General features: G+C 48.2%; 1 protein-coding gene across 4 annotated transcripts; it reads left to right on the top strand.

Moving 5' to 3' along the window:
• On the top strand, positions 1-27,859 carry LOC143167043 (uncharacterized). Of its 4 annotated transcripts, none has more exons than XM_076352049.1 (26): positions 1-132; positions 989-1,045; positions 1,899-1,981; positions 2,559-2,724; positions 3,448-3,554; positions 4,840-5,067; positions 5,650-5,746; positions 6,240-6,338; positions 7,327-7,488; positions 7,795-7,973; positions 8,414-8,596; positions 9,545-9,689; positions 9,973-10,119; positions 10,306-10,536; positions 12,786-12,979; positions 15,270-15,397; positions 15,604-15,773; positions 16,582-16,761; positions 17,922-18,056; positions 18,397-18,540; positions 18,992-19,123; positions 20,616-23,135; positions 24,673-24,825; positions 25,252-25,365; positions 25,535-25,582; positions 27,481-27,859. In XM_076352049.1, exons 1-26 carry the CDS (start codon positions 34-36, stop codon positions 27,685-27,687), a joined length of 6,108 nt encoding a protein of 2,035 aa, XP_076208164.1. In that variant the 5' UTR covers positions 1-33; the 3' UTR covers positions 27,688-27,859. The 4 variants fall into 4 exon arrangements, with proteins under 4 accessions (XP_076208164.1, XP_076208163.1, XP_076208166.1 ...); XM_076352048.1 differs by having other exon boundaries at positions 24,670-24,825; XM_076352051.1 differs by lacking the exon at positions 8,414-8,596 and having other exon boundaries at positions 24,670-24,825.
• Positions 27,860-27,940: the final 81 nt, after the last annotated feature.

Genomic DNA, 27,940 nt, shown 5'->3' with positions numbered 1-27,940 from the left:
CGCGGGCGGCGGGCCCGGCTGGAGAGCGGGGGCATGGCGGCGCGGAGCCAGGCCTCCCTGCGGCGCCGGCTGCAGAGCTCGCAGGAGGCGCAGCACCGCCAAGCGGTGCTGGTGCGGAAGCTGCAGGCGAAGGTGAGGAGCGGGGGCGCCTGCCCGGGGGGAGCTGCCCAGGGCCGGGCCGCGGTGGCGGGGCCGGGCCGCCCGCGCCGCGCGGAGAGGGGACTCGGCGGCGGAGATCTCGGGGGGCGAACGCGCGGCCCCAACGGGGCCCTCCCCGGAGCTGCTGCGGGCGGGACGGCGCCGAGCCCGGAGCTCGGGGGAGGCGCCGGGGGCCGCCCGGCTCCGCCCGGCCCGGCCCGGCCCGGCCCGGCGTGCTGGGCGCCTCGCCCTGCCGCTGTCACCCCCCCGAGCCTCTCGTTGGGTCTTTTTCGCACTTGGGTAAAGATGCCTGGCTTGCAAACGCCTTTGTTTGGCCCCGTTAGCAGGGGGCTGTCCCAGAGGTAGGGCTCGAGCCGGCGGGGGTGGTTTTGGGCGGCCCCGGGCAGAGGCAGGCAGCTCTGAGCAGTGGCTGAGCAGGACTGTGGTCAGAACTAACTTCACCTGCTCAATATTGAAAAGCGATTTTGAAAAGTCATTTCTCTAGCTGCAGGGACCCACTGGGCTTTTAGCCCGTTGGAAATACTCATTTGGGGTACGTGGTGGCCATAGGCCGGGCATGGCTGGCTAAGTCTGTCTCATCATTCTGCTTGCCATCGCTGTCTTAGGATGAGCAGATAGTACTATGTGTGAAAGAAACCCTGTCTCACTTTCTTTAATACTAGGGAAAGTGAAGCTTCCCTATACCGTAAGGACTTCTTGTGGACTGTATCAGCAGCACTGTGAAATGTACTGTGCTTGGGCTGTAAAGACTTAGAGAAAAGCTAATGCAGGAGGAGCCGAGCCTCTTACAAGCTGCATTGGCTCCTCTTCATTCTGTCTGTCCATCTAGGTGCTGCAGTACCGGACTTGGTGTCGAGAGTTGGAGCAGCAAGTGGAAGCAGGAGGGGTGAGTGTGTGCGGGTTGCTACCTAAAGACAGTGTATGTAGCATTCGTTAACGCAGACAAAGAAAAGCTCCCCAAAGCAATGACAGAGGAAGACAAGATTTTGCTACCTGAGGGTAGCATATATCTTTATGGGAAAGGTGGTACGACACTGCAAAGACACCACTGCAAGGACACATATATATAATCACAAAGCAAATACAATAACCAACAACCTTTCAGCTCACAGTCCTATACTCAGTCCTACATACCACCTTTAAAGAAGCGCTGTAAGTTTGCCCGTCCGTGTTTTGTCCGGTTGCCATTCTTAGAGCAGCCAGGAGTCCCAGAAATGCCAGTCCAGACAACGCTATCAAGAAGGATTTCAGTTTTGTGAAAGAGTGCTTTATTGCTGGAGTAACATTTTGTCCTAGGTCTCAGGAGAGGGCTGTACTGCCTGTTACATTATATGGCTGTCTCCGAAAAAGAATCGGTTGAAACGTAGCATTTTGGAAGGCAAGAATGCTGGCGTTCAACATACAGAGCTGGCTCTGTGCTTTTCTTTCTGCTTCGCGGCTAAAGTAGACCTAGGAAACGAAGGGCAGGAGAGCATTCCCAGGCTCCAAGTCGAAGTGAGCGCTTGCGGTCATGAGCCTAGGATACCTAGGTGTGAGAGTGCAACAGTGGGAGACTGAGGAGAGCTGCTCACATTGAGTAACACCCTTCCCCTCCCTTCCTCTCCCTAGTCACGACACTGTTGTGCCTGGAAGAAGCCACGAGCTCCTGAGATACCCAACAAATGGAGGGGAAAGCGATGGATGCTAACAGTAGTGAAGGGAACACAAGAATTTGACTAAACATTTCCTTTCTTCTTAAGGGATCCCTTCCAGGCAGGTGGGAAGCCACAGAAGACCACAGCCTGGAGAAAGCACTGCTTCAGGTGGAAGAGGAGCAGCAAAGGTACCCGGAAGAAGCGTTCCCTCGTACTTGGTATCCTGGATGCTCATGGAAGTGAGGGAGAACCTGTCAGTGCTACCTAGCCTCCCCGAGGGAAGCGGCTGGCCAAGCTGCTTTGAAAGGAGAGAGGTCCACAATCTGTTTTCTGTGGTGCAGTAATAGTGTTGTGTGCTGAATGGCTCTGTTTTGAGCGGGGGGTTATTCCGGGTGACCTCCAACGGTCCCCTTCCAGCCTAAATTATTCCGTGGCTCAGTAGGTGAGCGACTCAGGACAATGCTAGAGAAAGGTGACGCATCCGGAGATCAGCAGCAGGAAGGGGACGCAAGACGTTCACTGTGGGCATCATCAGCGTTGACGAGGAAGGGGAAACCAAAATTGTAGATGGAAGTTGAAGGCTTAAAGCAAAGAGAAGCAAATGAGTTTGCCATGACAGAGAGATCTTAGTTAATCCTAGAAAGCACTTCTACTGCCTCTCAGTTTGACAACAAAGTCAGTGTTGAGGGAGCTGGAAAATCACGGGGATGCTGCTTGTGGATAGCAGTTGTTCAGTGACCTGATTGCTGTTTCTCCCTTTCCAAGGTGTGAGAATCTGGCAGAAGTGAACGCTCTCCTGCGGGAGCACCTCGATAGAGCGAATGAGGTTAATTCAGCTCTTAAAGAAGATGTTGGAAAGCTGACGGCGGACTGGATGAGGGCCCGTCAGGAGCTGGAATTGAAGGAGAGTGAATGGCGCAACGAACGTGAGGTAGGGATAGGCTACAGGAACGTCAGATGTGCTGCCAGGGTGGAGTGAGAATGCATTTTATTTCTGGCACAGAGAACTTGCTGTGTGAAGTTGTGGCTCTGTTGAGGATGTATTGGTGTTGACGGGCAGAAGGCAGAGGTGTGAGATGGAGGAGTGTCAGCAAATTGTGGTGATGGAAGATGCCCACCTGCTGTGACCATACTGCTCGGTCTTAAAGGCAAACGCTTGCTGTTGCTGGGCACTGCAGGGCAGTCACACAGGACCGCTCATCTTTTTAATAGTTCTTAAATCTCCGTCTAGAGCAGTGGAGACCGGAGAGGTCTGTGTGTTTTCGGATTCAGAGTAGCCAACCGAAGAACAAGACAGGCCTCCCTTACCAGCGGCCTGCTGTAAGCAAATCTGACACTGGTCTTGGAGGGGCTTGTTTTTGTCTTCCTCCACCAAGACTGTTAGACACCTCTGCAAGGCGAGGGGATGAATCATGATCAGTTTGCTCTGCTGATATCCACTCCTGCAGGAGAAGCGTGGATGTTCCCTTCTTCGAAGTCAGGTGGCAGGTCTACTGAGGATGCTTCTGTGGTGCCTCTTCAGCCCTTGATGCCCCTGTTGCAATAGTTATTAAAGGAGACCTGGTGACGGTGGTTGTACTCTCTCCTATCTGAAAGACTTGTACAGTGACAGTGAAGGCTCAGTTGGCATTTCTTTCTGTCTTTGCATGTTTAGCTTTATGACAACTGCTTGAGGGGTGAACATAACCGTCTACTCAGCCTGTGGCGTCAGGTGGTAACCTTCCGCCATCATTTCCTGGGAATGAAGACTGCCACTGACCGGTGAGTAGAAGTTAAGGCTAGATGTCTTGCAGAAAAAAGTGTAGCTTCCCTTCACACCCGCTTTTTGAGCCTCGATGTTACGTTAGTTGCGGCTAACGGTATGATTTCTCCTTTGACAGTCTGAAGCAATGCCGTTAAGCATGCTTTAGGCTATTTTCAGAATCATTTTGTTTGATGCTGGTTTTCAGATAAAACTGTGGGGCTTGGGCTATAATCAATGCAGGGGCCCTAAACAGATGAACTTGACTATGGTGATGTTTCGGCGTATTGACACAGACACGGGCATATATGGAGACATTGGAAGCGACTCACCAAAGCTATGCGTGCAGCGTGTAGAGCAGTCCATTTAAAAGAATGACTGAAATCTGCCTTAAGTCTCATGGAGTTTCTTTTCCCACTGCTCCTGATGGGAAGATCACTCCTGAATATATCTATTATTTTTCTTCTCATTTCCAGCTTACATTTATTCTGGTCAGTTTGTATCCGCTTATTCCTGTACCAGCATCGTTGAGAGAAAGAATAGCTCCTCCACCCTGTTACTGCGTTTATCCAATTTATTTTGCTTCGTTTGATACCTCTTTTTGTGATTGTTTTCTTGTTCTTGGGCTCTCTGAGGTTCCTTTCTCACAGTTGCCTTCTACACAAGCAAAAATAGTGTAGCCTTAATAGTACCTTCTTCTGGTGTCAGCTTGCAATTTCAAACTCTGGGTTACTGTCAGCCGTTTACCTTATTTGATTATAAGCTTTCCTTAATGTGAGAGTGTGCCTGACCTACTATTTAATTCTTGTATTGTTTGTGGGTTTTGTTACAACATTCTAGGCTTATTCTTACACCACCTTCCTGAAACGTTTATTATGTAGCTATTGTCACGAGCCTCTTAGCAGTGCAAGTGCTGATAATAATGGGTCGCTTAGGGCTGATCCCTTAGGTGTAAAAGCCGGGGACCTTGGTAAAATTCCTTACATCTGTTAATGATAATTAGAGTATGTTGATAAGAGAGAGCAGGAGCAACAATTAGTAAGAGTAATTAGAGGACCTTGAAGCCTTCTGGCTGTGCCATACATGTCTTCTTATCTCTGAGGAGAAAACAGGCTCATTCCTCAGCTACCCAGTAGACTCATTGCTCAACTGTCAAGATGAGTCCTGATCCCAAAGTGTCAGATGAATGACAAAGATGTCATCTTTCCTGCCAGCTTTTACTGTTGCGCAATTACGTGCTTCAGAAGTGAGTCAGCTGATAAAGATGGTGGTGTGAAGATTAGCTCTCTCTTTATTCTTCTTCAGAGATTTGTCAGAGCTGAAGGCAGAGCAAATGAGGCTTTCTGGAGCTATACTTGTAAACTGCTCCCGTCTAAACTCTGGCATACACCTCTGGGAGTCCATCGCTCTGGGCAGACCTGTCCTGAAGGATCAGGCACAGCAGCAAGCGGAACAGGAAATAAGCCAGAAGACTCAGGAAGTGATGTGCTTACAAGTCAGGGGGGACCTGGAGAAGAAGGAGCTTCAGGACAGGTAAAGGTGTTTTAAACTTTGCTGTTACCAACAACGTCTTTTGTGGCTGCTTCCTGGATTCTTAGATGGGCTGTGTTCACATTTAAAGCACACCCATTCTGCACAGCCCTGTTTCTGTCCCCAGTCAAACCACTGCCTTCAACAGAAAGGGTAGAAAAAACCGTCTGACTGACTGAGTAAGACAAGACTGGAAAAGAGATTGCATATTACAATGTTTTTGCTGTTAACTGGTTCTCGGTGAGAAATTAAGACCAGTATAAAGGGAGCTCTGTCTCTTGTACAGCCCTTTTGCTATCCAGAACTGTGCATAAGGGAGTTGGGAGGAATTTGCCCAGGGCCATCATAAGCAATGTAGCACCTCTGTACTGACAAGTCCTCCTTGCAAGACTGAGTGCGGAAGGCCTTTGGGGCAAGAAGTGCCATTTTGCAGCATCAGGCTTTTTAACCTGTAGAGATGAACGCTGCCTTTGCTGTATTTTCTGGGTTGAACTTTCTCTGCTATGCTTCTGGGAGCTGCGTAGCTCTTTAACAGGTGATGGTGTGCAATGCTTTTGGAATGGCACGTGGACCTTCTCTTCTCAGGGTGATGGAGCTCTCGGCCTTGCTTGTACAGTCTCAGAAGCAGAACGAGGAGAAGGAGAAGACCGTGAAAACGCTTAACGACACTGTCGAGATTCTAGTATGTTTTACCTTTACCTGGGAGATAGCCCAGTGTTTGCTCTCCAGCCTTAGCACAAAGAGGTGTGGCTTGCTCAAGAGAAGGAGCGGTAAAGATGCTAGCTGTATGGGAACATCGGGCGCACTGCCAAAATATTCCCTGTGTGTTTGGCACACGTGGAGTCAGTCCAGGTGCAGGCAGTGGCAGGGGAGCTGCAGACAATTCAGGTGTCTTCCTCAGGGGGGTTGCACCAATGCAACCAATTCTGCCTGTGACTTTAAGTCTCTCGGGATCAAGGTTCCTTGGAATGGACGGCTTCATAGCAGCCTATAAAAACTAGCTGTTGGTCTTTCTCTTCTTAGTTTTAGCAAAGAAGAAATTGAATAGATATGGGAAGGAATACACTGGAATCACCAGGGCTGAGGCTTATCGGCGTGACAATGCTACTGAGGATGGGAATGCTACAGAGGGGAGCAGCTCTTCCCTGCCCACCCTTTCCTTATTCTGTTCTCAGGAAGCAAGTTGGTTAGAGAAAGAATATGAAGCTGCATTGACTACGAGAGCCAAAGAAGAGAATCTTTCCCTCCAGAAGCTGATAAAAGACATAACTGAGGTGAGTACAGAGTTGGGACCACATCCCTGTAAATTTGACTTAAAAGTACTTGAGGAAGGCAACAGACTAACCCAGGGAACAGATAGAGATGTTGATTACTGTCTATGTTAACTGCTACTGGCTGTCTAATTTTTATACCACTTTTCTGACATAAAACCTGTTATAACTTCCGAGTTGGCTGTCCTGTGACACTTCAGCTGAGTCGCTAGAACTTTCAGTGCCTTTGCCTTCGGCGTCCCGCTAAGGTCTCTCTTGGACTGTGCTTTCTGAGTTGGCTACGTGACATTTGTATTCCAGTGTTGCTTGGAGGCTTCCCGCACCCTCCTTGAGCAATGACGCTGTTGTTCTTCAGATTTTTATAAAAGGTCACTGACTCAATCGATGCACTTGCCAGCTCTGCTCCTTCACTCTACATTCACTGACCCCAGAATCGCAACTGGTCTAAGTGTTTAGAGGTAGCTTTAACTTAGTCCTAAACTTCGCTCTGTGGAGGGGGGCTTAGTCGTCAGATCTTTTACGCAGCCTCTCACAAAGTCAGTTCTTTCCCCTTAGTTAGTCATTTTTATCCTCTTGTGCTACTGCTCAGAGTAATTATAAACATTAGCTTTTTCACTGCTGTTTTCCAGTAGTCATCAGCTTCCTTCTTCCCTGGGCAGCGTTACTGTTTCCTTTCATTGCTGTTTCCCGTGTTGATCTGGTGCTTGTGTATGTGGCTCTAAGAAGCTGACGGAGACCAAAATCATTCCTGAGAGCTTCAAGAAACTGAGCGTTCAGGCAGCCTCCAGCCACTTCACACTTGTTTCTTCGTGTTTATAGTAGCTGTATTCAGAAACCCAACCCCTGGAGTACTTGTGGCCACGGGGACAAAACTTCTTTGTTGACTGAAGAAATGAGAGAATTGAGTTTTTAACGACTCCAGGGTGAAGTGGGGGGAAAAGGAGAAATAGATAAAGAAAACCAAGAGTAACAGCTTGATGTGGGCTTTCAGGTGGTGTTAGATGACAGTGACAGCACGGTCAGCATTATCTGCACTGACAGTTCCCAGCATGCAGAGTCCAGCAACGTCCTCCCTTGTCTGAGCTCCGTTGATGCAGAGCATGCCTTTGTATTGGTTCAGGAAGCACTGGCAAGGAGGCGAGGAGCAAGGCAGGTGAGAATTTCTGCTTGTCTTCACCACTGGCCACAGGCTCAGCTGCTAATGCCTCACTTAGCTTGAAACCTTTCCGTTTCCTTAGCCAGTTTCTTTCTAGCCTTCTCACTCTTGGTACCGTATTGCCTTGCCAGTCTCACCAGCTCTGTGTCCTAGTGCTTTTCTCTCCTTGATCCCCACCCCCTCATCACAGCTTTTGCCTTCAGGTGAGCTGTCTCTCTGCTTGCTTCTTCTCCCAGCTACCTGGAGCCATCTTCCCTGCTTCTTATTGCTTGTTTGTGCTCTTTCCCTGCCCATTCCTTGCAGGCCCTAAAAGAAGAGCTTTCGGCCAGGCAGGACTCTATCAATTTCCTGCAGCACCAGCACAGGCAGCAGGAAGAGCAGTGCAGGAAGCTGCAGCAAAGGCTTGAGCAACTGGAGGAGGAATGCAAGACGTCCAGCAGCCACCGGCAGCACCTCCACTCTCTGGTAGAAGCACTCAGAAGGTGAGTGTTTCCTCCTTCTCCTGCGTTCTAGAGGCAATCTGCTTCCAGTTCTGGGAGTTCAGCGGCGTTATGGGCAAAGAACTCGCCTGCCCTACCACGTGTATGCCTCTGTTGGGCACTTTAGCATCCTCCTGTTGCTGCTTTTCATGCTCTGTTGTGAATCCTAAGGCTGTCTTGGCGATACAGAGCGGTGTTGGAATACAGGACGCCTCCCTCTCAACATGCTGCATCTGTGAATTCCGTTCTTTCCTAGCCGCCGCTTCTCACTGAACGAAGGCAAAAGCCTGCTTTCCTTTCTCTTTCCCTCTTCAGTTGCCTTGTGAGGGGAAGAGCAAGTTCTTCTTTACCGTGCTCCCCACAACTCCATCCTGGAATGACGAAAATGGGGCCCGTGACTCTTCAGGCCTCTTCATTCTTCTAACTGAGCCTTGTCTCTGCAGTGACTGTGCAAACCTCGAGAAAACCAGGGAAGAGCTACAGCACCAGCTTGAAGTAACGGAGCAAGAAGCCTCGCGTCTGCGTCAAAGTAACACTGAACTGCAGCTGAAGGAAGATTCGGCGCAGGGGGAGAAGGTGGAGCAGCAACGGACGATGGAGAGAGCGCGTCGTGACCAGGAGCTCCTGTGAGCGTTAAAGCTTTCTCTGGGCAGGGGTGGGCGTTGCTGGACTTTAGGAGGCCCACTGTAAAAGAATGAATTCTGCATGCTCATCATTTGTAGCATAGAAAGGTGAAGGGAGCACGTGGGCAGGTCTGGCTACCTACTGACATACAGCATAGCTGCCTCCTTGTACTTTCTTTATGACCCTTTAAAAAAAGCATTCCAAACCCGACCGGAGTAGTTGATGACAGGCATAAGCGGAAACAAGAGAGGTTTGGACTGGATTTAAGGAGAACAAAAAATTGAACCATGAAGGCAATCATGCAGCAGAACAGGTTGCTCAGAGAGGTTGTGCAGATTCCATCCCTGGAAATTTGGAAGACCCAACTGGATAGAGCCTTGAGCAACCTGGACTGATCCCACAGCCGACCCCAGCTGCTTTGAGCTGAAGACTGGGCTAGAGGCGTCCTGGGGTCCCTGCCAGCCTGAATCATCCTGTGATCCTATGGTTATTGCATTGGAAATTCACGCACATCTCCTCCCCCAGTAGATTGCAGGCTCTGTCATTGTTTCGCTGCTGAAGGCAAGAGCAATTGTGGGAATATTAATCTGGACTTAAAAAGTCTGTCTTACCCAAAGAACAACTTTGGAAAGTCTTGTATCCGATGTACCAAAAAGGAGAGAGAGAACCATCAGGCAGGAAGCCGTTCAGTTGAGAGTACCTGAACTTTTTGGAAACGTTCTGTGATTTCTGGAAGCTTGTTTCACTTTCTCAATGACGAATGTTTCACCTGCATCAATGACAGAGAGTGATGCAGCTCTAGTCAGGAAATTGCAGCATTCTTTAGGTGTAAATAGAAAGCTGTTGGAAATCATTCTAACTGTCATATCTGGGACATAGTATGTGCTCTTGGTTTTGGAAATGAGAATGTTTTTACATTAAAAGCTTGTTTGTCTTTCCCCTTCTCATAGACTGAAGGACTTGGCTGCACTTGAAGGAAAACATTCACTATTACAGAGTGAGTTGGTAGCCGCGAGAGAGACACTGGAGGAATCGCACCTTCAGAGGGATCTGCTGAAGCAAGAGAAACATGAGCTTGCCATGGCACTGGAGAAGGTGTGGTCACCTTATTCCTAGGTAGCACCTGTGGGAGAGGGAGTTGTGATAGCAGGACCACCACAGATGCTGTTTCTGGCAGTAGAAGACAGGGAAAATGTTGTCCTCCTTCTTGGAAAATGGTGATCAGACCACACAGGCTCTTTGGGGTAGTTAGTCCCCACGTGCTTACTGGGAGCGCGGAACTGGGAGTATGTCAGAGACACACAGGGGATGTGGAGTTGCTGCTTGAAGTCAGGGGTTTTCCTGCCTTTGTTGTCATGCTGTTCTTTTGTCTCTCCAGGCAGAGCGGTCGGTAGCAGAGTTGACAGGGGCTCAGAATAAGCTGAGTGCTGAAATAGCTGAACTACGTGTTGCAACAGCGAACACGGGCGGTATCAATGAAGCTCTTGCACTGGATAAAGCGCAACTGAACGAACTTGTGCTGCAGGTGAGCAGAGTTGCCAAAGATCTTGCCAGGTGTTCGTCTCCAGCTGCTGCTTCTGCTCAGGCTTCTTGCCTTCCGACAGTATGACTGACTGAGTATGGAAATGTTGGTCTTTTTCCTGTCCAAGCCAAACCTTCTTCATAGTAACTCTTACTGTATTTTATTTCCTCTGTGCCTCTGTGATTGTAGCTGGAGCAAGAGAATGAAGTTCTGTCAGGAAAAGTGGACGGGATGGAGAGAGCAAAGATCTCTGACCAGGAGAAGCTGAACTTGTGTAGAAGAACAAATGAAGAGCTCTGTGCCGAGAAAGCCCACCTGGAGCAGCTGCTGAAGAAAGCAGAGGAGCAACAGGAGGGGCTGCGGGTACAGCTGACGGTACTGGCAGAGGAGAAGGAAGAAACCCAAGAGAAACTCAGTCAGGTGAGACCAAAACCGTGGTGCTTCTGGGTGGGCATTTGGCTGCTTGGCTCAGTGAAGCTGTTATCTGTTGGATTCTGCAGTGTTTTTGTCAAGGAGACGCTTGGTAGTGCTGGAGGTCAGAAGGCTTTGTTTGCTTCTTTTTGGAAACGTGTTGATGGCCTTCAGAGCTGTTCTGCAATTCTCCGAGCTGTCCTCTGCTTCTACAGATTCTTTTGATCCACCTGTCTGTGTTGGTCTCTTTTTTGGCTTTTGATAAGCTGCAGAGAGATGATTGTGTTGCCCGTGAATCTGAGCGGGGCTACTGCTCTCACATGTGGCAAAAGAAACAAACTGTGTAGCTCTGAATCCTTTTTCTGAGGCAAGAACAGGGCTGCATGTTTCTATTTATGCTTTTTGTTGTGAAGTCTGCAACTTTCAAAACTCCCATTTGTTTGAGCCTAGAGAGCGGGACAAAGCTGCAAGTCAGTGTCTGCTGTCTTGTATTGCTAAGAATGGGAATGACATCTTGAAATTGTTGAAATTGTATTTTAAGACATACATGCAACTTTGTGGCTGGAAAGCTGCCTGGGGGAAAAGACCTGGGGGTGTTGGTCAACAGCCGGCTGACTATGAGCCGGTAGTGTGCCCAGGTGGCCAAGAAGGCCAATGGCATCCTGGCTTGGATCAGAAATAGCGTGGCCAGCAGGACTAGGGAAGTGATCGTCCCCGTGTACGCGGGGCGCTGGTGAGGCCGCACCTCGAATACTGTGTTCAGTTTTGGGTCCCTCACTGCAAGAAAGACATTGAGGTCTGGAGCGTGTCCAGAGAAGGGCAACGAAGCTGGTGAAGGGTCTAGAGCACAAGTCTTCTGAGGAGCGGCTGAGGGCACTGGGGTTGTTTAGCCTGGAGAAAAGGAGGCTCAGGGGAGACCTTATCGCTCTCTACAACTACCTGAAAGGAGGTTGTAGCGAGGTGGGGGTCGGTCCCTTTTCCCAAGTAACAAGCGATAGGACGAGAGGCAATGGCCTCAAGTTGCGCCAGGGGAGGTTTAGACTGGATATTTGGAAATATTTCTTCACCGAAAGGCTTATCAAGCGTTGGAACAGGCTGCCCAGGGAAGTGGTTGAGTCCCCATCCCTGGAGGTATTTAAAAGACATGTAGATGTGGCGCTTAGGGACATGGTTTAGTGGCGGACTTGGCAGTGTTAGGTTTACGGTTGGACTCGATGATCTTAAAGGTCTTTTCCAACCTAGACGATTCTATGATTCTGTGAATTGTTAGAGCCTCTTTAGGCTTTGAGGAAGAAGATGAGAAATAGGTGATCGCGCAAGACTCTTCACGCTGGACTAACTGATTTCGGTACCCTGGCAAAAGAGCTAGGGAGGATCATGTCACTGTAGGAGACTAGGGAGTTTGTCATCATTTAAATGTCAGTTTCATAATGTACAATCTTGGGTATTATGGGATAACTTTGAGAGAATTGTTTGTTTCTGATGGACTGTTCTCTGTTAGATAGTCTTAGTTTTGGAGTACGTGGTATGTTTGGCAAATGCACAGCAGAGGTGTTATACTGAAGAAAGGAGCTAAAAAATCATGGTTAATCTTCAAGCTTGAATACCAGCAAGGTATATTAGACACCTTCTTTGTGTAAGACAAGTAAACAGTATTGTTGACATGAACTACTGTACAAACAGAGTCTACCATCTCTCTGGCCACGTCAGCCAGACTTTCATAAATCACTAAATGACACTGCTGACCGCAAGGGCTGTTTCCCTGCCAAGCGTCACCTCATTGCATCCAACTGCTTTACACGCTGCAGTAGGTGACACTTTGATCTTTTTTTTTCTAGAAGGAGAAACCATGTGTGTTTTCACTTTCTTCAGCGAGCAAAGTTGCTTTTGCTCAGCCTTTCCTGAAAATTTCCAGCACTGGAATAGATTCTAATAGAGTTTTAGTTTGCAAGGTTCTGGAGTTCTGGAAAAGGCAGTATTTTTGCATGAAAACACGTAGTCCGGGGTATGTACGTTTGTCGTGAAGGAGCTGTCTGGTCCCAGGCAACCCAGTATGGCCTTACTCATCACTGTCAAGTTAACAGTGCCAGTGCCTTTTGGCAGCCCAGGGTATTAGTGCGGTATACAGCAGGTGCTCTTAAGCTTTCAGCCCACAGTACAGGAGCTCTTTCTCCTCGAGCTGATTCAGAAGTGGCACTGGCTGGCTCTGCAGAGAACTCCAGAGAAAGGCCTCTAACTGTATTTTGTCCCGCTTTCAGGTTTACCGCCAGCAAGAGTCGGCTAGCAGTGGTCTGGAGCAGTTGCGCCAGGAGTCCTCTCGCCAAGGGCATGCACTGGCCAAGGTGTCCAAAGAGAAGGAATTGCTGGTGCGTGAGAAGGCTGCCCTAGAGGTGCGACTGGCAGCCATGGAGCAGGACAGACGAGGCCTTTCAGAGCAGCTGGCAGAGGCCAGGTAAAGGCAGGGAGGACACCCTAGGCAGGACCTTATTCAATGTCTGTAGTTATAAAGGTGGTAATCGTTGCATGAGGATTTATTGCATCCTGTGTGCTTTTCAGATGTTTTCACCTTCCATGGACAGAAAATGGAAGAATCTCGAGGGGGAAAAAAAAAAGTATACCTTGATTTGAATGTTATTTTTCTGACAGGTAAAGCTAGCAAAGCTCTCCTGAGCCTTGCGCTCATGTTTATGCCCCGTTGCACATTCCTGTGTGAAGTCCAAAGCCAGCCAACTTGGCTCTGAATTGAGTAATCGTTAAACCATGCAGATGTTTCCTGAAACCTGAAGTTTCTCCCTGGTTTTGGTTTCTTGTTCTGCATTTGAACATAGATCTTTCCTTGTCAAGTAGTTTGACATGGGATCGTCAGAATTCAAGGCTATTACATACGGACGTTGTGAGGAGGACACTGCCATTTAGGGTGAAGCTCGAGGCTCACGCTGAAAATCTCGAGGGCCTTCTGTTTCTAAGCTAACTCTTGTTAAGTGTGGTGCAGGACCTCGAGTTGGTTACACCAGCAGCAGGGAAACCTCTTGTGAATTCTCGACAGTCTTCGGGGATTCTTGCCCATCACTGATGTCTGGGTCCTGTACTCCTCACCACGTGTCGTTTAGAGACAGATGCCATGGCGAAGTTATACAGGGAAGGAACAAGATTCTCTGCTTCTGCTGTATCAGGTTTCTAAGACCAAATGTGACAAGTTCTGCTTTTCCAAAAAGAAGAAAAAAAGCATTGAGACGTTTGTCCTCCTCTTAGGTGTTTTTTAGAAGACTCCTGAACTTGCAGAGCTGTACAAATGATGTTTCACAGATTGTTTGGCATGCTTCTTGACTTTTACACTTTACCACTCCAGAGTATGTTGTTAGCGAGGCTGATAAACACCATTTTGACTCAGTGTGTTTCCTGAGAGCTGCTGCTTCTTCTGAGCTCCAGCTTCTCTTATTTGATCCAGCTGAATTATGTTTGGTCAATTACTGGGCTGTTATTAAGTGATTAGATGTTCAGTTCCTTTTTTTTTTAGAAAAAAGAGGGATCAATTATTTTGTTAGAAAGAGATAAACTAGTTATGAAGAACCTTTGGCAATAGATAACGAAAAAATCAGCAACTATTCTTGCCAGATGTTGTTCTCAAGAGCCTTTTGTTGTCACGGTTTTGGACTCTACCTTTTCTGTTCTGTTTTAGAGACTGACTTCTATTTGTCCTTAAAACGGGGCACATTTACCTTGGACTGCCAGAGATGGGCATAATCAGAAATAGTGCTTGTTCTCCTTCTTGCAGATAGAGCCTCCATTGTCCATCAAAGCAGGGAAATCCTTCTGTTGTGGGTTTTATTGTTGTACCACTCAGGTGCCCCTTTACCTTGAAGGATGTTATCCTGGTCGCATGCCTGTACTCGGGAGGCAGCGCTGTGTATTGTAGGAACGTGGCACACAGGACGCTGTGTTAGGTCAGGGAGGTAACTGCAGCTCCTGGTTCCAGAATCCTGTGTGTCATACGCACCAGTTGGTTGAAGTCTATGGATGTAACAATTTGCATCTGCAGTACTACAACTTCCCTTTTAAAGAGCGACAAGTCATTTGGGCTACTGCTTACTTAGTTAGCAACGCTTAAACAAAGGGAGCAAGTGTTTCTCTTGAACTTCCAGCAGTTTAAACTAAAGGATACCTGTCTCTCCCTTCATATAGTTCCTGTTCAGATAAAATCTCGTTCTGATTTCTTCCAAATGCTGCTACAAGCATGAGACTTTACCCTCTCATCTGATGTATTTCTGGAGTCCCTTTTAAATATAGGGAGTCTGGAAAATTACCTACCTATACCTACAATATGAACAGCACTAAAAAGTCACGAGTCAGCCGGGGAAATACTCTTGTTCTGTCCCCCTGCAGAGCAACTTGGAAGGGCTGAGGAGATAAGGGCTGTGAGCAGAGGCTGGGCTTTTCCTTGCTGGCACAGACTTTGTGGGCACAGCTACCTGCGTGTCACAGCAATTTAAGATTTGGCTGTTGAGATCAAATTCAGCTGGGCTTTCTGTGTTATGCTAGGTCATGAAGAAAGCCTGGACATTCCCTCGGAGGGGCCCGCATTGCTATTTTAAACGGTAGAAATATGTTTTCTGTATACAAGTTTCCGTGCAACCCATTTTCCGTACTCAGGTGTAGGGATCTTGAACGACTTCTTACTGGAATAACTCCCTGTGGGCGTCAGGAGCAAGAAACTCATTTCCCTCCGTATTCACAACTTGCAGGTCAGTGAAGGAGACCCTGGAATCCAGCCTGTTTGAGGCTCAGCAGCACTTATCGCAGCTGGAGATCGCCAGGAGTCAGCTTGAAATCCAACTTCACACAGTCACGCAGGCCAAGGAGGTGATACAAGGTGAGAGCCTCCTGCGCTTTGTTTCTGGTGATCCCCCTACCTAGGGAAGGTGGTATAAAAAATAGCTCTCTGTCCGCAGTGCTTCTGAGGAGTGAAGGAGATGGAGGCAGATCCCTCCTGCACTGAAATTCAAACGGCTTAAGGTCAGTAAAGTCAGAACCATTGTTTGTGTAGACTCTGAATCTTGCCATTTGTCGTGTTTGCAGGGGAAGTGAAGTGCCTTCAATGTGAGCTGGAAGCAGAGAGATCTCTCGTGAAGCAGGAACGGGAAAACATGGCGCAACAGCTCTTGCGGACAGAACAGCAGTATAACAGTACCCTCAAACTTTGCGAAACTGATCATGAAGTGGAAATAAACAAGCTCCTGCAAGACCTGGTAGGAAACAATATGCTTCTGAATTCTTCAAGCAAGCTTTGTGGGCTGACTTTAGAAGACGACTAGCCCGAGCGTGTGAAATGGCAGCAATCCCCTGTCATAGGCCACACGTTGGTAGGCCAGGCAGCAGAGCCAATGGCTCGTACTTGAAGGCACGTGAAGACCCACAGGACTATGCTGGGACAGTAAATGCAGCCACAGATGCAGTGTGGGCCTAAGACGAGTTCAACAGAAGGTTGGACGGTCCCCACCCAAAGCGTGGCAGCCAAGGGGTAGGATCTTACCAGACTCCCGTCTACCATGAAGTAGACTCCTAACATTGCTGCCAACTGCAGTCACGGAAACTTTGTTCCTTTCTTTCTGTCCTTTCACGGTTGACAGAGGTATTATCTTTGGGCTTGAAGCTTATGGAACAGGCCCCTTGTTCCTGGTACTTCAGTTCGTGGCCTGTCTTGTGACTAGGGCATCAGGGTACTGGTCTCTTCCTCACCCTGCAGTCCATCTGCACCTTTTCACTGATGAAAAGGGAGGTGAGCTTTGAAAATAGAGACTCTGAGAATAGATAGAAATCCTGAGGAGAGAGGCCCTAGGAAACAGGCAGCCATCAGAGAGGGGAAGGTAACATCTCCTTCTCTTCCACCTGCTGACCCTCCTTTTAAGTTCCTTGACAGGACACGATATATGGAGGGCACAAAGCCGCCACTGTGCACTGTTCAGGTCGGGGGTTGTGGGGGAGGGATGAAGCTTCACATTTTTTTGAGGAGCTTGGCTGGGACTTCATCTTGAAGTCTTTTCCTCCACTCATCAGGCAAGCGAGCGGGAAGGGCACCATTCAGAGCTGCAGGAGATGCTGGAGCAATGGGAAAAGGAGAAGGCAGAGACAGGAAGGGAGCACGAGAAGAAGCTGTTTGATATGAAGCAGAAAGTTGCTACCGTGCACGCTCAACAAGAAGAGGAACGAACCAGAGTCGAAAACGCCAAGCAAGAGGTAAAGGCTGTGAAAGGAGAATGTGTGTGGTTCTTTGCAAAGCTAGAGCTGTGGGAGATGACTGGATATCGGGCTGTGTGGAGCATGCCCTACATGTTTTCTACGTTGAATTTGGTGAGGTGAAAGGCGTGCAGGGCTACCTTTGGGACTAGGAATGAGACCTCTCATAGGAAGCCAGGCAGAAATGTCACCTTTCATTTTAGATTTTTGTGCTGCTATTGTATTCTGGTTTTTCTAAGAGTTACCTCAGAGTATCTTCACTGTTCTCTTAACGGTCTTCTTTTGACGTTTACTGATACGTGTTTATAGCCTTAACTCCATTAAAGACCAAACTGAGTTTGTAGGACTGAATCCCCATGAGGATGGGCTTTTTGTTTGGGGAGGACGGGGAGGGGCGCAGCAGGATTGTTGACAAAAGAAAAATCTTTTTAAAGACTCCTCTGAAATATTTCTGGGCAGTAAAACAGAGGTGTCTTCCGGGCTGTGTTTTAAGTCACTTGCTGGTAAGCTATTTTGTGCCCAGGTCTCCTGTGCCAGAGCAACCCTGCGATACGCTGAGAGTCCTCCTTGTGTCCTACCCAAAGTCCTCTTTATGGAGGCTGCCTAGGGACAGCAGTACCCCCAGCTGTGTCTACAGGTATTGAAATGACAGGGCGGCGCTCAGAGATGACAGTGTGTCCCTGTACTGTCAGTACTTCTTTGGTAAAGTCTACTGAATACCTTAAAACCAAAGTAATTTTCACCAAACCTCACTCAGAGTACATGAGTTTTCTGAAAGAGCTGCTAGCTTCAGCCCTCTGGCAGCCTTGTGTTTTCTCTACCGCTAAGTAGGTGCAGAAGTCGCTACTGAAAGACAAACAGGACACAGCGCAAGACGAGGGATACCCTCACCAGCAAGGCGAGACACTTGAGAACTGCCACACATTCTCCTGTTAGATGACTAAGAGTTTGTTGGAGATTCAGTCGCAGATGGACCGTGGATGGACCATGTTTATACTGCCAATCTCACTTAGGAAGCTGTGTCTCCAAGTGGGCAGATAATGACCTAGGAGACCAGCAGCACAGTGCTTTGAGACCGTGTGAGCCCATGGGTCTTTGAGTCTTGCCACACAAATTTTGTATGGGAAGTTTAAACCCGTCTTCTCTTTGTTTCTGTGCAGGTCCTGCTAGAAAAGGAGCGTGAGAAGAATGCTTTATTAGAGACGCTACTCCAAACGCAGGGAGAGCTAACAGAAGCCTGCCAGCAGCTAGAGCAGCTCAGGCAGGACCTGAAAAAGCAGCAAGAGAATGGGCAGGTAAGTCGTTGACTAGTAGGGTAGGTTGAAAGAACAGGCAGTTGGCAATTGGACGTAAGCTGAGAGAGAGGCTGAGGGCCAGGTAACAGAGTGAGGGCAGTAACAAGGAAATAAAACATAAGTCCTGGGACTGAGGAGGCAAGGACTACTGCAGGCACTGAAAGCACAGAGCCTGGTAAGCTCCAGAGATCAGCAACAGGAAGGGTGGGTTACAGTGGAACCAGAGCTGGGTAGAAAAGCAGAAAGAAGTGGCTGAATGAATGTGATTTTGAGACAGAAAGAGGAAAAAGCTGAACCCGATGGCAGGTCCCAGTAACTTGCTCTCCATTTGTGTTTACAGAACATCACAGAAAAGCTGCAAGCAGAGCTGCAGCAAACTCGGAGTAAGATCAAGGCAGTGGAGAAGAGGCACAAGGAAGAAATCAAAACCATCAAAGAGGAAAAGAATGTTCTTCTTCAGCAGAGGGATGCTCTGCAAAAACAGGTGACTGAGACAGCAGTAGATACTCTGGTCATCAAACAGGTGGTCTCTCCCCTTCTTGCCTTTCCATTGCAGAGCAGGCTGATGGGGTAGTCCCTCTGACTGCCATCATACTGTGGTCTCCAGCTCAGCTGGTCTGAAGGAGGCTTACTGGTCAGCTGAATCTCAGCTGCTGCCCTGGCCAGATGGGCTGCTCCTTTTGCCTGTTTGCCAGCAATCATCAGAGTGGATTTCTGCTGGCCTGTTACTGCTAGCCTTGTTTTTTAAGGTGGTTTTTCAGATGAACATGGTGACGCACTTAGATTGTTAAACAAGCTGGCTGTATCCATTGTGAATCTGGTACTCTCACGATAGGGTGAAATTTAAAGTTGTCCTTTCCCTTTCCTCACAGTATATGATATGGCTGACGGCGACAAGCTGTAGTCTTTGACTGCTTTGTTATGTTTTACTTGAGGTGGAAGAGTTGACGTCTCAGCTAGCAGACTCCGAAGGGTCTCTAAAGGAGGAGGCTATGACTCTACATCAAGAGGTGGCATCTTTGGAAAGGAAACTCGAGAGCACCGAGAAGCAAAGAAAGGATGTCCTGGTGAGGCTGGCAGATGCTGTGAAGGGCCATTTCTTACATATTTTTTGGCCTTCTGTTAGTCATTCTAAGGAGCAACTTTTTTTTGTGCTTTAACTTTTCCAATTGCATTCTCCTGAATAAGTAGGAAAAGATGCCGTAGTCATATACGACTCAGTTACGAATCAGGGTGCTTATTTTCCTCAATTCTGAAGGTTTCTGCCCTTGAAGCTTTAGTCAAAGTAATTTTCAAACTTGTCTCTATTTACATTGCATGGTTTGGGCAATTATTTGTGTCCAAAATTTCTAAACACCTGGATCTGGAAAAAGGGGTGAGAAGACAAAGTTTGCTAATAATAGAAAGCTGTTCAACATTGCCCGTCTGAGAGCAGACAGCGGGGGGAAAAATGAGACATTTGAGAAACAAAAGTGCTGATCCAGCTAAATATGTATGTCTGCAAGGGGAAAACTAGTCCTGATTTGAAACACGGAATGACAGACTGTGACCTGACCATTACTCCTTCGAGAGGGGGACAGTGGCCTTCTAGAGGATGGCACCACGAAAATTCTACGCAGTAGAGGTCCGGGGGGGCGGGGGGGGGAAAGTAAATGAAACGTTGGGGTTGTTCTCAAAGAAAAAAAAGGGAAATCACATGTTGGGGTTGTTCTCTCTTCCCTTCCTAATAGAGAGAACATCATCGTGCCACTGCCTAAATCATGCTTAGTCTGGACTTGAAATCCTGGCTGCAGTTCTGGCAGCTCCTCCCCAAAAGAACACCCTAGAGCCAGCAGAGGTTCAGCGAAGGGCAAAAGGGAAGATGGGACCGGCTGAGTAAGCTGGGAAAGACGCAGCCTAAAGAGTGGCGCAGGAAAGGTCTACAACATCCTGAGAGGCAGGGAGAGAGGGGGCAGCGGTCGTTCACTCTCTTGTCCAAGAGATGAACGAGAGCCATCTGATGAAGGTAGTGAGAGCCACGCTGCAAGCAAATGACAGGAGGTGGTATATTTACAGCAGAGCAGACCTGTTGAACTCCTTGACGAAGGGTGTTGTAAATACAGCAGGTCTATATGGGGTCAGGAGGAGACTGAGAAAGTTCTCACAAGCTGGAACAGTGCTGGGGTTGGGGAGGGGAGGTATCATGTAAGTCCACCCGACTCTTAGGCTTTCTTCCCTGGGTGTGCACTTACAGGCACCGTTACATACGGGAGACTAGCCTAGACAGTTGAGCCAGTGCAGCTGTTCCTACATGGTCGGTATTTTCCCACTCCTCCATTTACAATGACTCCAAAAATCAGTTATGGACAGAGTTTGATAGATACAGTACAGTTCTCAAATCTTTTTTGAGTGACAGTAGAAAATTTACATCGAACAGGGAAACCAACTGGAGAGCTCGAATTTTCTACTAAAAGCTCCAACTTCAGCCCTTGACTGCCACTGGAGCAGGAGTTCCAATCTAGTATGACAACCAAACATATATAGATGGAATTATTGAACCTCTTCCTCCCTGTTCTGCAGCATGACCGGGACAGACTGCAAGCACTTAAAGAAAAACTGGTATGGGAGAGAAGACTCCTTCAGGAATCAGTCACAGCCTCCGAGACCCGAGCAAATACAGCAACAGATATGAATCACTGCCTTGAACAAGAACTCCAAACTACACTGTCTATCTTAAAAATTAAAAATGAGGAAGTGGAAACGCAGTGGGAGAAAATCCAGACGCTACAGAAAGAGGCAGCAGAGGTAAAAGCTTTGCAGGAGAATCTCACTCGTATGACTGCCATCCTGTCAGAGAGGGAGGGAGAAATGAAGTTATACCAGGAACAGATGAGAATGCTGGAAAAGCAGAAAGAAATGCATAAAACTACTCTCGATCAGGTTATTAAGGACATAACAGAGAAAGAACAGAAGACAGGATCCCAGCAAGAACAGATACAGGAGCTGGAGAAGCAGCAAGAAAAACAAAGGATTGCTGTAAGCAAAATGAACAAAGACCTGGAAGAGAGAGACCGGGAGATCAGATCCCAGCGAGAACAGATACGGGAGCTGGAGAAGCAGCGAGAAATGCAGAGGACTGCTGTCAGCAAGATGAACAAGGCGCTGGAGGAGAGGGACCAGGAGATCAAATTCCAGGAGGGGAAGATAACGATTCTGGAACAACACGGTACCTCACAAGTGAGAAATCTGCTCGTGGATCTTGATCATATGAAAGGGAACTTGAAGGAGAAAAACATAGAGCTTATGTCTCTGACCCAGCAGATCCAAGAACTGGAAAAGGAGAGAGAACAGGTGAAATCTCTGCACGCAAGCCTTGAACACCTGAGGGCAGTTCTTAAGGACAGAGAGAGTGAGTGTGCTTCTCAAAGGGAGCAGTTCAGGCTCTTCCAGCAGTACAAGGATCAGCGAGAGGGGCACCTGCAAGAGCTTCATGGTAAAGTAGAAAAGATGACACTTGCTTTATCTAAAAAAGATCAAGAGCTTGAGTCACAACAAAAGCAAATCCAGGAAGCTGAAGAAGTCATGGAAGTGCAGTTAAGAACTGTCCGTGACCAACTGGAGCAGACCTTAGAAAGCTTGAAAGAAAAGGACAGGCTCATAGACATCCAAAAGCAACAAACACGGAACTATGAGGAAAAAACAGAAGAACGGATGAATGTCTTACAGAGAGACTTAGAACACGCTAAGGCAATACTGAAAGAAAAGGATTTCATGATTGAATCTCAGAAGGAAGTGATTGAGACCTTCCAAAACCAAGAACAGGACTCTGCACAGCAGAAGGAAATTCTGCATCATCTTCAAGTGGCACTAAAGGAACAAGAGCAAGAAATTTTATCCCTTAGAAAACAATGTGAGGCATGCAAGGAAAAGGAGGAGAAGCGTGAAGCTGAGCAAACAAATCTTCAAGCAACAAAACTGACTCTGAAAGAAAGAGAAGAAAAGATAGAGGCTCTGGAGGAGGCTATCTCTAAGCTTCAAGAGCAAAAGGAGGAGGCAGCGATGCAGACTAAAGCCATACTGCAAAAACTAGAATATGCTGAACCTTCTCGAGAAGCTAGAGATCAAGAGAGGGTGTCTTTGCAAGAGCATGCCCAGGACCTTCGAGAGCAGAAGGAGTTAGAAGGCAAGCAGGCCAAGAGCCTACAGCAGGATCTAGACGAAATGAGCCACGCAGTGAAGAACCACCGCTTGGAGTGCCTCAGGCAGACAGAGCAAATGAACACGTTCCAGCCTGGTGAAGAAAGCATGAAAGTAGCACTAACATCATGCCAGAAGCAAGTGAATCTGCTTGAGGAAGCGGTGAGGAAGAGAGATGAAGACAATGAAACTCTTCTGCAAAAACTCCAGCGCCAAGAAGAAGAACTGAAGACCTTGCAGAATCTCCAGCTTAGGCTAACCAAGAAGAATGAAGAGGTTAGACACCACAGAGAGCAAGAGAAGCTCCTGGAAGCAGCCTTGCCTGAGAGGGAACGAGAGACCAAGGCTCAAGGTGGGCAAGAAGAGTTAGAAGAGGAAATAAGAGGTCTTCGGGAAGATCTCCAGCACGTTCGGCAGACTCTGACAAAGAAGGATGCAGAGATCAAGTACCAGAGAGGCAGAGTCAGGTATTTAGAGAAGACTCTGACAGGCAGAGAACAGGAGCTTAGGAGGCAGAGTGAACTCCTGAAACAACTAACATCAGCTTTGCGATGGGAAGATGAAGGCGAGACCCTAAAGAAACAAATCCAGAAACTCCAGAACTGGGAGGCAGAGGAAGCAGAGAAGAGGAAAGTTCTCCAGGAGAGAGACCGTCTCTTGAAAAGGCAGGAGGAGCTAACCCAGCAGCTGGAAGATGAGAGGAAAGCAAAGGGGGAAGAATTGGAGCGTGTGGTGGCTATTTTGAAGCGGAATGAAAGCGGAGAAATCGAATGGAAAGAGAAGGCACAAGCACTGACTCTTGCCCTTACCAGGAGTGAAATGGCCAATGGGACTCCGAGGGAAGAAATAGCCATCGTGCAGAGTATGGTTTCAGAGAGGGACAAGGACCGGTTTCATCTTCAGGTAGGCACTGTGGCTGATCATCAGTCAACTAAAATGTCTGTGAAGGATTCTAAAGACGTTTTCCATAAAGATATGGGAATATATATTCCCATACATATATGACCTGCTTGGCCAAAGAAACCACGATTGCGGCCAGCAGGCTTGCCTGTCTTTCTAGCTCCGTCCAGAGCCCATTCACCTGCCAGAATGTTTTCTGTCAAGCCCAGAACTACTGGAAGAGCTACAGAGCTTGCCGTTAAAATTAAAGCAAGTCCAAAGGTTGGGGGTGGGTAATTGGTTCTCTCCTATCTAGGCAAGCTTAGCCAACGTCTCGCGGTTAGGATTTGGCATGGAAAGGAAAGGGCACAGTTGACCAGACTAATGCACTAAACTTAGTAGAATTTTGTAACGATGGCTGAACAGCAGCTGCACTGATGGCGCTTAGAGGATGCTTTCAGAGACGTCGATTTCTGAGGTACAGCTTTTCCGGTGTATTGAAAAGAATGGAATTCGTACCGTTGCCTGATGAGGTTAAAGGCTTCACTGCACATGCAGGATGTACTTGTGCCGCAGTCCAAAAAGCACGAAGGCAAAGTTGTGTGGATTTCTCCAAGGTGATCTGACTCGGGTACTGCTAGTGGAACAGCTGCAACAGCCTGTGCTGCAAACTTGCCTGGGACTCTGCCAATACTTTTAGCATTACGTTAGTCCACAGGCATGTAGAAACTGCTACTAATAAAATACTGTATTTATGCACTATACAGTTGTACATGACTTGAGAAATATTACTGCCAGCCTGATCAGGATGATGACGGGTATTGTGATCTGTTGATGGGAAGCAGACAAGGGCAGGGAGCATGAAAACAATGGGAGGTTGCAGTTGCATCCGTATAGATCAGGTATGCAACAGCATTAGATCAGGTAATGCGCTTGCATCCGTATAGATCGGTATAGTGCTGATATCAAGACTACATTTATAGATGCTGTCAGAGAGCGCTTCAAGGAGCACTTGATGAACTCATCAAGAAACCCACGAGGGGGGAGGTGGCTCTTGACTAGGTTCAGAGCAGTGCACAGGGCTTGGTTGATAATGGGATTTTTTCAAAGAGCAGTTCTGTAATGATGATGTAACAGGTAAAGGGAATAGAGAACAAAACCTTGGCATTTTATCACTGCAGAAACGCATGCTTCACCCACATGTTGTTTGGTTGTCCGAGGACAGAGCGTAGAACTACAGATAGGAGGATATACAGTGAAGGTCAAAGAGGATGACCAAAGATGTTAGATAGCTTCCCTAAGAGCAACATGTCGATGTGGAAGTCTTCATGACGGACAAGAAATGGCTGAGAGAGAGGGAGCTGGAAATACTACAGACCTTTGTGAAAGCATGAAGTGGCTGAATAGGAAACAAATGTTTCCAGTCTCTCTCGGGAGGAGAAGAAGGGACTTGGCACTGTCCATTCCTGAGTCCGGTCACTCTCCCCGACGTGTTGGTTCTGGCCCTCCTAACCTTTATGTGGCACCAGCTCACGTAATCTCCTCTCTGAACACCCAGCAGGCTATCGCAGAAGGGGAGCAGCTATCGTGGCTCTCGGAGAAGAGACTCCTGTCGCAGCGGCTGGAATGTCTGCAGCGAGCAGTTGCAAGGCTGGAACATGAGAAGACGGAGCTGAAGCAACTCAACGCTGAGCTCAGGAGGACTCTTGAGCAGGTAAAACAGGCTCTCATTGCCTCTGCAAAGCCTCACGGTCCTCTGGAACACAACACGTTTCCACAGGCAGCCCTTTGGGGTCCTCTGTTTGTCTCCTTCCCTCTCCCACTTTCCCCTGTGGACACACACTTTTGTATTCTCTCTCTCTTCTGGCACCCCGCTGCCTTCACAAAGGCACATTCACTCCGGAACCACCCTTCTTGCCCCAGCGTCCCCGTACACACCCATTTGACTCTCTTGTGTCAGGAACTGTTTCCTCTTGCGCTTTCTCTTCCATAGTCTACATCGAGTGCTTTTTGCCGCCAACGTTCTCTGGTGCAATTAACGGTCTCTGAGCAGACATCTCCTTGCCATGACGTCCAGAGGTCCTTTTGCTCCTTGTTTGGTGGCAGGTTTCTGTGACCCTTTCTCCTGTCCAACGTGCAGGTGGAACGCGAACGGAGGAGACTGAAGAGAGATCACGGTGGTCGGTCACTGCCAGATGCATGCGGCTTTTCTCTCTCTGAGTCTGACCAGCACAAGATGCCTGCTTCTAGACAGGTGAGAACAGAATCTTACTTGGTGGGAGGAGGCTCTGGCCACACGGAGCAACGATGGCAAATCCCAGTGGCAGCAGCCCCCCAGTATAGACCTAATAGAAGTCAAATATAGACCATGGCCCTGACCAAACTGGAGGCAAAAAAAAGAAATCCTTGCATTTTCTTCACAGGAGGAGTCTCACGCTCGCTGCAGTCGATTAGCTGAGTTACAGAACCAGGTGAGGAGTAGGAAAGCTCTCATCAAAAGCCACTGTGGCTGTACTGATGGGCACAACTTTGCATGATGCCACAGCCCAAGTTTTGTTTGGCTGTCAGGAAGTGAGTACACCAGGCAGTGTCTACACCAGGTAGTACCAGTTAGACACACCTCTTGGCCACGGCCAAACAACATCATTCACCTAGGTCTAGTCTCTGACTTGCCTAAAGGGCAAGTGGGAGAAGGATTGGAGGAAATTCAGAAAACTGGCACTCGCCTGAAAGTAGAGACTATTCTAAGGATGTTCCCCTTGAGCTTACTCATCTTGTTGACTGTTTCCATTTTCCCTTGACTCCGTTAACAGTGGAGCTTGCATCATATCAGAGCTCCGGGGATCTGAGGCAGTGCCAGAGCTTATAGCCTTCAGGCAATCGTTAGTGTCATACTGCTATGCTGTGCTAATCGTGATCCCAGTATCGGACCGAGTCAGAGACCTAAGCACTGTATGGACATGGGTTTTGTCAGTGCAAGAACGTACATTCCAGCTACTGAAGCCTATTGCATCCTTTGACAGTGGTCTTGGCAGTAGCAGCAGTCGCCAGACGTCTCTTCCGTGTACTTTTATGGGTCTGGTACACCCTGGTCTCCCTGAGGAGGCGAATCTTCACAGGCGCTCAGGGCGAAATGCATATAATATTTGTATCGGTAGACTACATGATGCTTAGCTCCGGCAAGTGAGCTGAGAATACTGCTGAAGCCATCAAGGTATATCTTAAGGATGTTTTCACCAGGAAGCCTCAGTGTCCGAAGTTCTGTTGCTACAGATAACTAACTGAACCCCCTTCCCCTTGTGACTGACTGTTGCGTCTGCCTGCACCGTGGACCCACTTCAGCAGTTCAGCAGGAAAACGGAGGTGCTCTGCTCAAAGAATAGTCCTCACCTGGCTGGTTAGGGCACTCCTCTGGGCCTGGGAAACAGCAGAACTGGAACTTGATCTCCCACTTCCTGGGAGATGCTCGTAGCAGCAGCTGGCCACTTCTCCCACTCATACCTCTGGGTTACCTACCAGAGCGTGGGAGGGTTTTTCAGGCTTGCAAGCCCAGTTTCACAAAGGTGCCCTTATTATTTCAGAGAGAAGGTCAGATCTGTCCCTCTCTTCAGTGGTGGTGGTCCCCAGCCTATGCACAGAGTTTGTTGTGAAGTCCCTTTGATGTCTTACTTTCCATGTGCATCTCCTCCACTCCAGAGCAGGCAGAGGGCAACATGCCAGAGCTGCTGTGGCTGCACTGCACTGCAAACCTAACAGGAGGTGAGAGCAGCTGGGTCTCTCCCACCAAAAAGCCCAGCAGGCAGAGCTCCGTGTTGTCAGGAAAGAATAGAATCTGAGGCGTTTCAAGGCCTCAGCAGTCCTGTAAGGCTCATTTCCCCCCTGGGCTTTGTTCATCAGGTTATGCTCTGCTCCTCTGTGAAATGCTCTGAAGTTAGGAAAAATGAGAGTTTGCTCCCTTTTCATGTGCTAGCTGTCACGTTTTTAAGCTGGATCGCAACAGAACAGTTCTTCAGTACCTTGTGTAACCAGTAGCCCTCCTGCTGAGGAAAAAGCACGTGGAACTAAGGTGTCGGTAGCCCGAATCTCTCTTTTGAGAAAAAGAGTTGGGTTACTAAACCCTGTAGGAACCTCTCTCCTTAATATACATGTAATGTCTCGGTGTTGTACACGTGAATGGTATGCCAGAAAGAAACTCGGAACTGTTGATAATCTGAGTTTGGTTCAGGGTGACTCTGGGAACCTGTTACTTCCCATTCCACAACGACAAAGTGTTTGTCAGGGCTGGAGTTAGCGGGTGCGTCTTCCCCGACGTCCGCAGATGGTCCTAACAGCGTGGGCTTGCCTGAGCTCGGCCTTTTGCCTCTTTCAGGTGTCCCTTCTGCAGACGCAGCTGGCACAGGAGCGAAAATACAAGCAGGACTATATTGAGTGCTGCGCCAAGACCAGCCAGGAGCTGTCAGACCTTCACCAAGAGCTGTCTTACTCCTTAGCAGCTGTGGTCAGGGAGCCCAGAGCTGCTGTTCTGGAAGCAGAGACTCGGAAGCTGGATCGGTCTCTGAACCTTCATTTCCTGTAGAGGAACAGCTGCAGCATCACGGGGCTCCTGTCTTGTGCCCTTCCCGGAAATGTATTATGTTTTGCTGTGGGAAATGGGGGCGCATTTGTTCTGTTTGCATTTGGAAGCATTTCCTAGCGGCAGTGATTTTTAAGATTTTTTTAAATAAAAGCAGTTTTGCAGGATCGCACTATTTCAGTAAGAAAAAGCAAGTGGTAGGTATATATGTGGCTTAGGAAAAGATTATACTAGTTGTTTACGTGCACAAGTAAGC

Source organism: Aptenodytes patagonicus, chromosome 14 (assembly GCF_965638725.1).
Source record: "Aptenodytes patagonicus chromosome 14, bAptPat1.pri.cur, whole genome shotgun sequence".
In the NCBI taxonomy this organism is placed as follows: domain Eukaryota; kingdom Metazoa; phylum Chordata; class Aves; order Sphenisciformes; family Spheniscidae; genus Aptenodytes; species Aptenodytes patagonicus.
The sequence above is the reverse complement of the archived record's forward strand: the minus strand, read 5'-3'. Positions and strand labels throughout refer to the sequence as shown.

Excerpts from the sequence above, each read along its gene's own strand:
- LOC143167043 (XM_076352048.1), top strand. The coding sequence starts at position 34 with ATGGCGGCGCGGAGCCAGGCCTCCCTGCGGCGCCGGCTGCAGAGCTCG. Across the intron at positions 10,120-10,305 it reads TGAACGAACTTGTGCTGCAG|CTGGAGCAAGAGAATGAAGT; the intron begins GTGAGCAGAGTT and ends CTGTGATTGTAG. Across the intron at positions 23,136-24,669 it reads AGGACCGGTTTCATCTTCAG|CAGGCTATCGCAGAAGGGGA; the intron begins GTAGGCACTGTG and ends CTGAACACCCAG.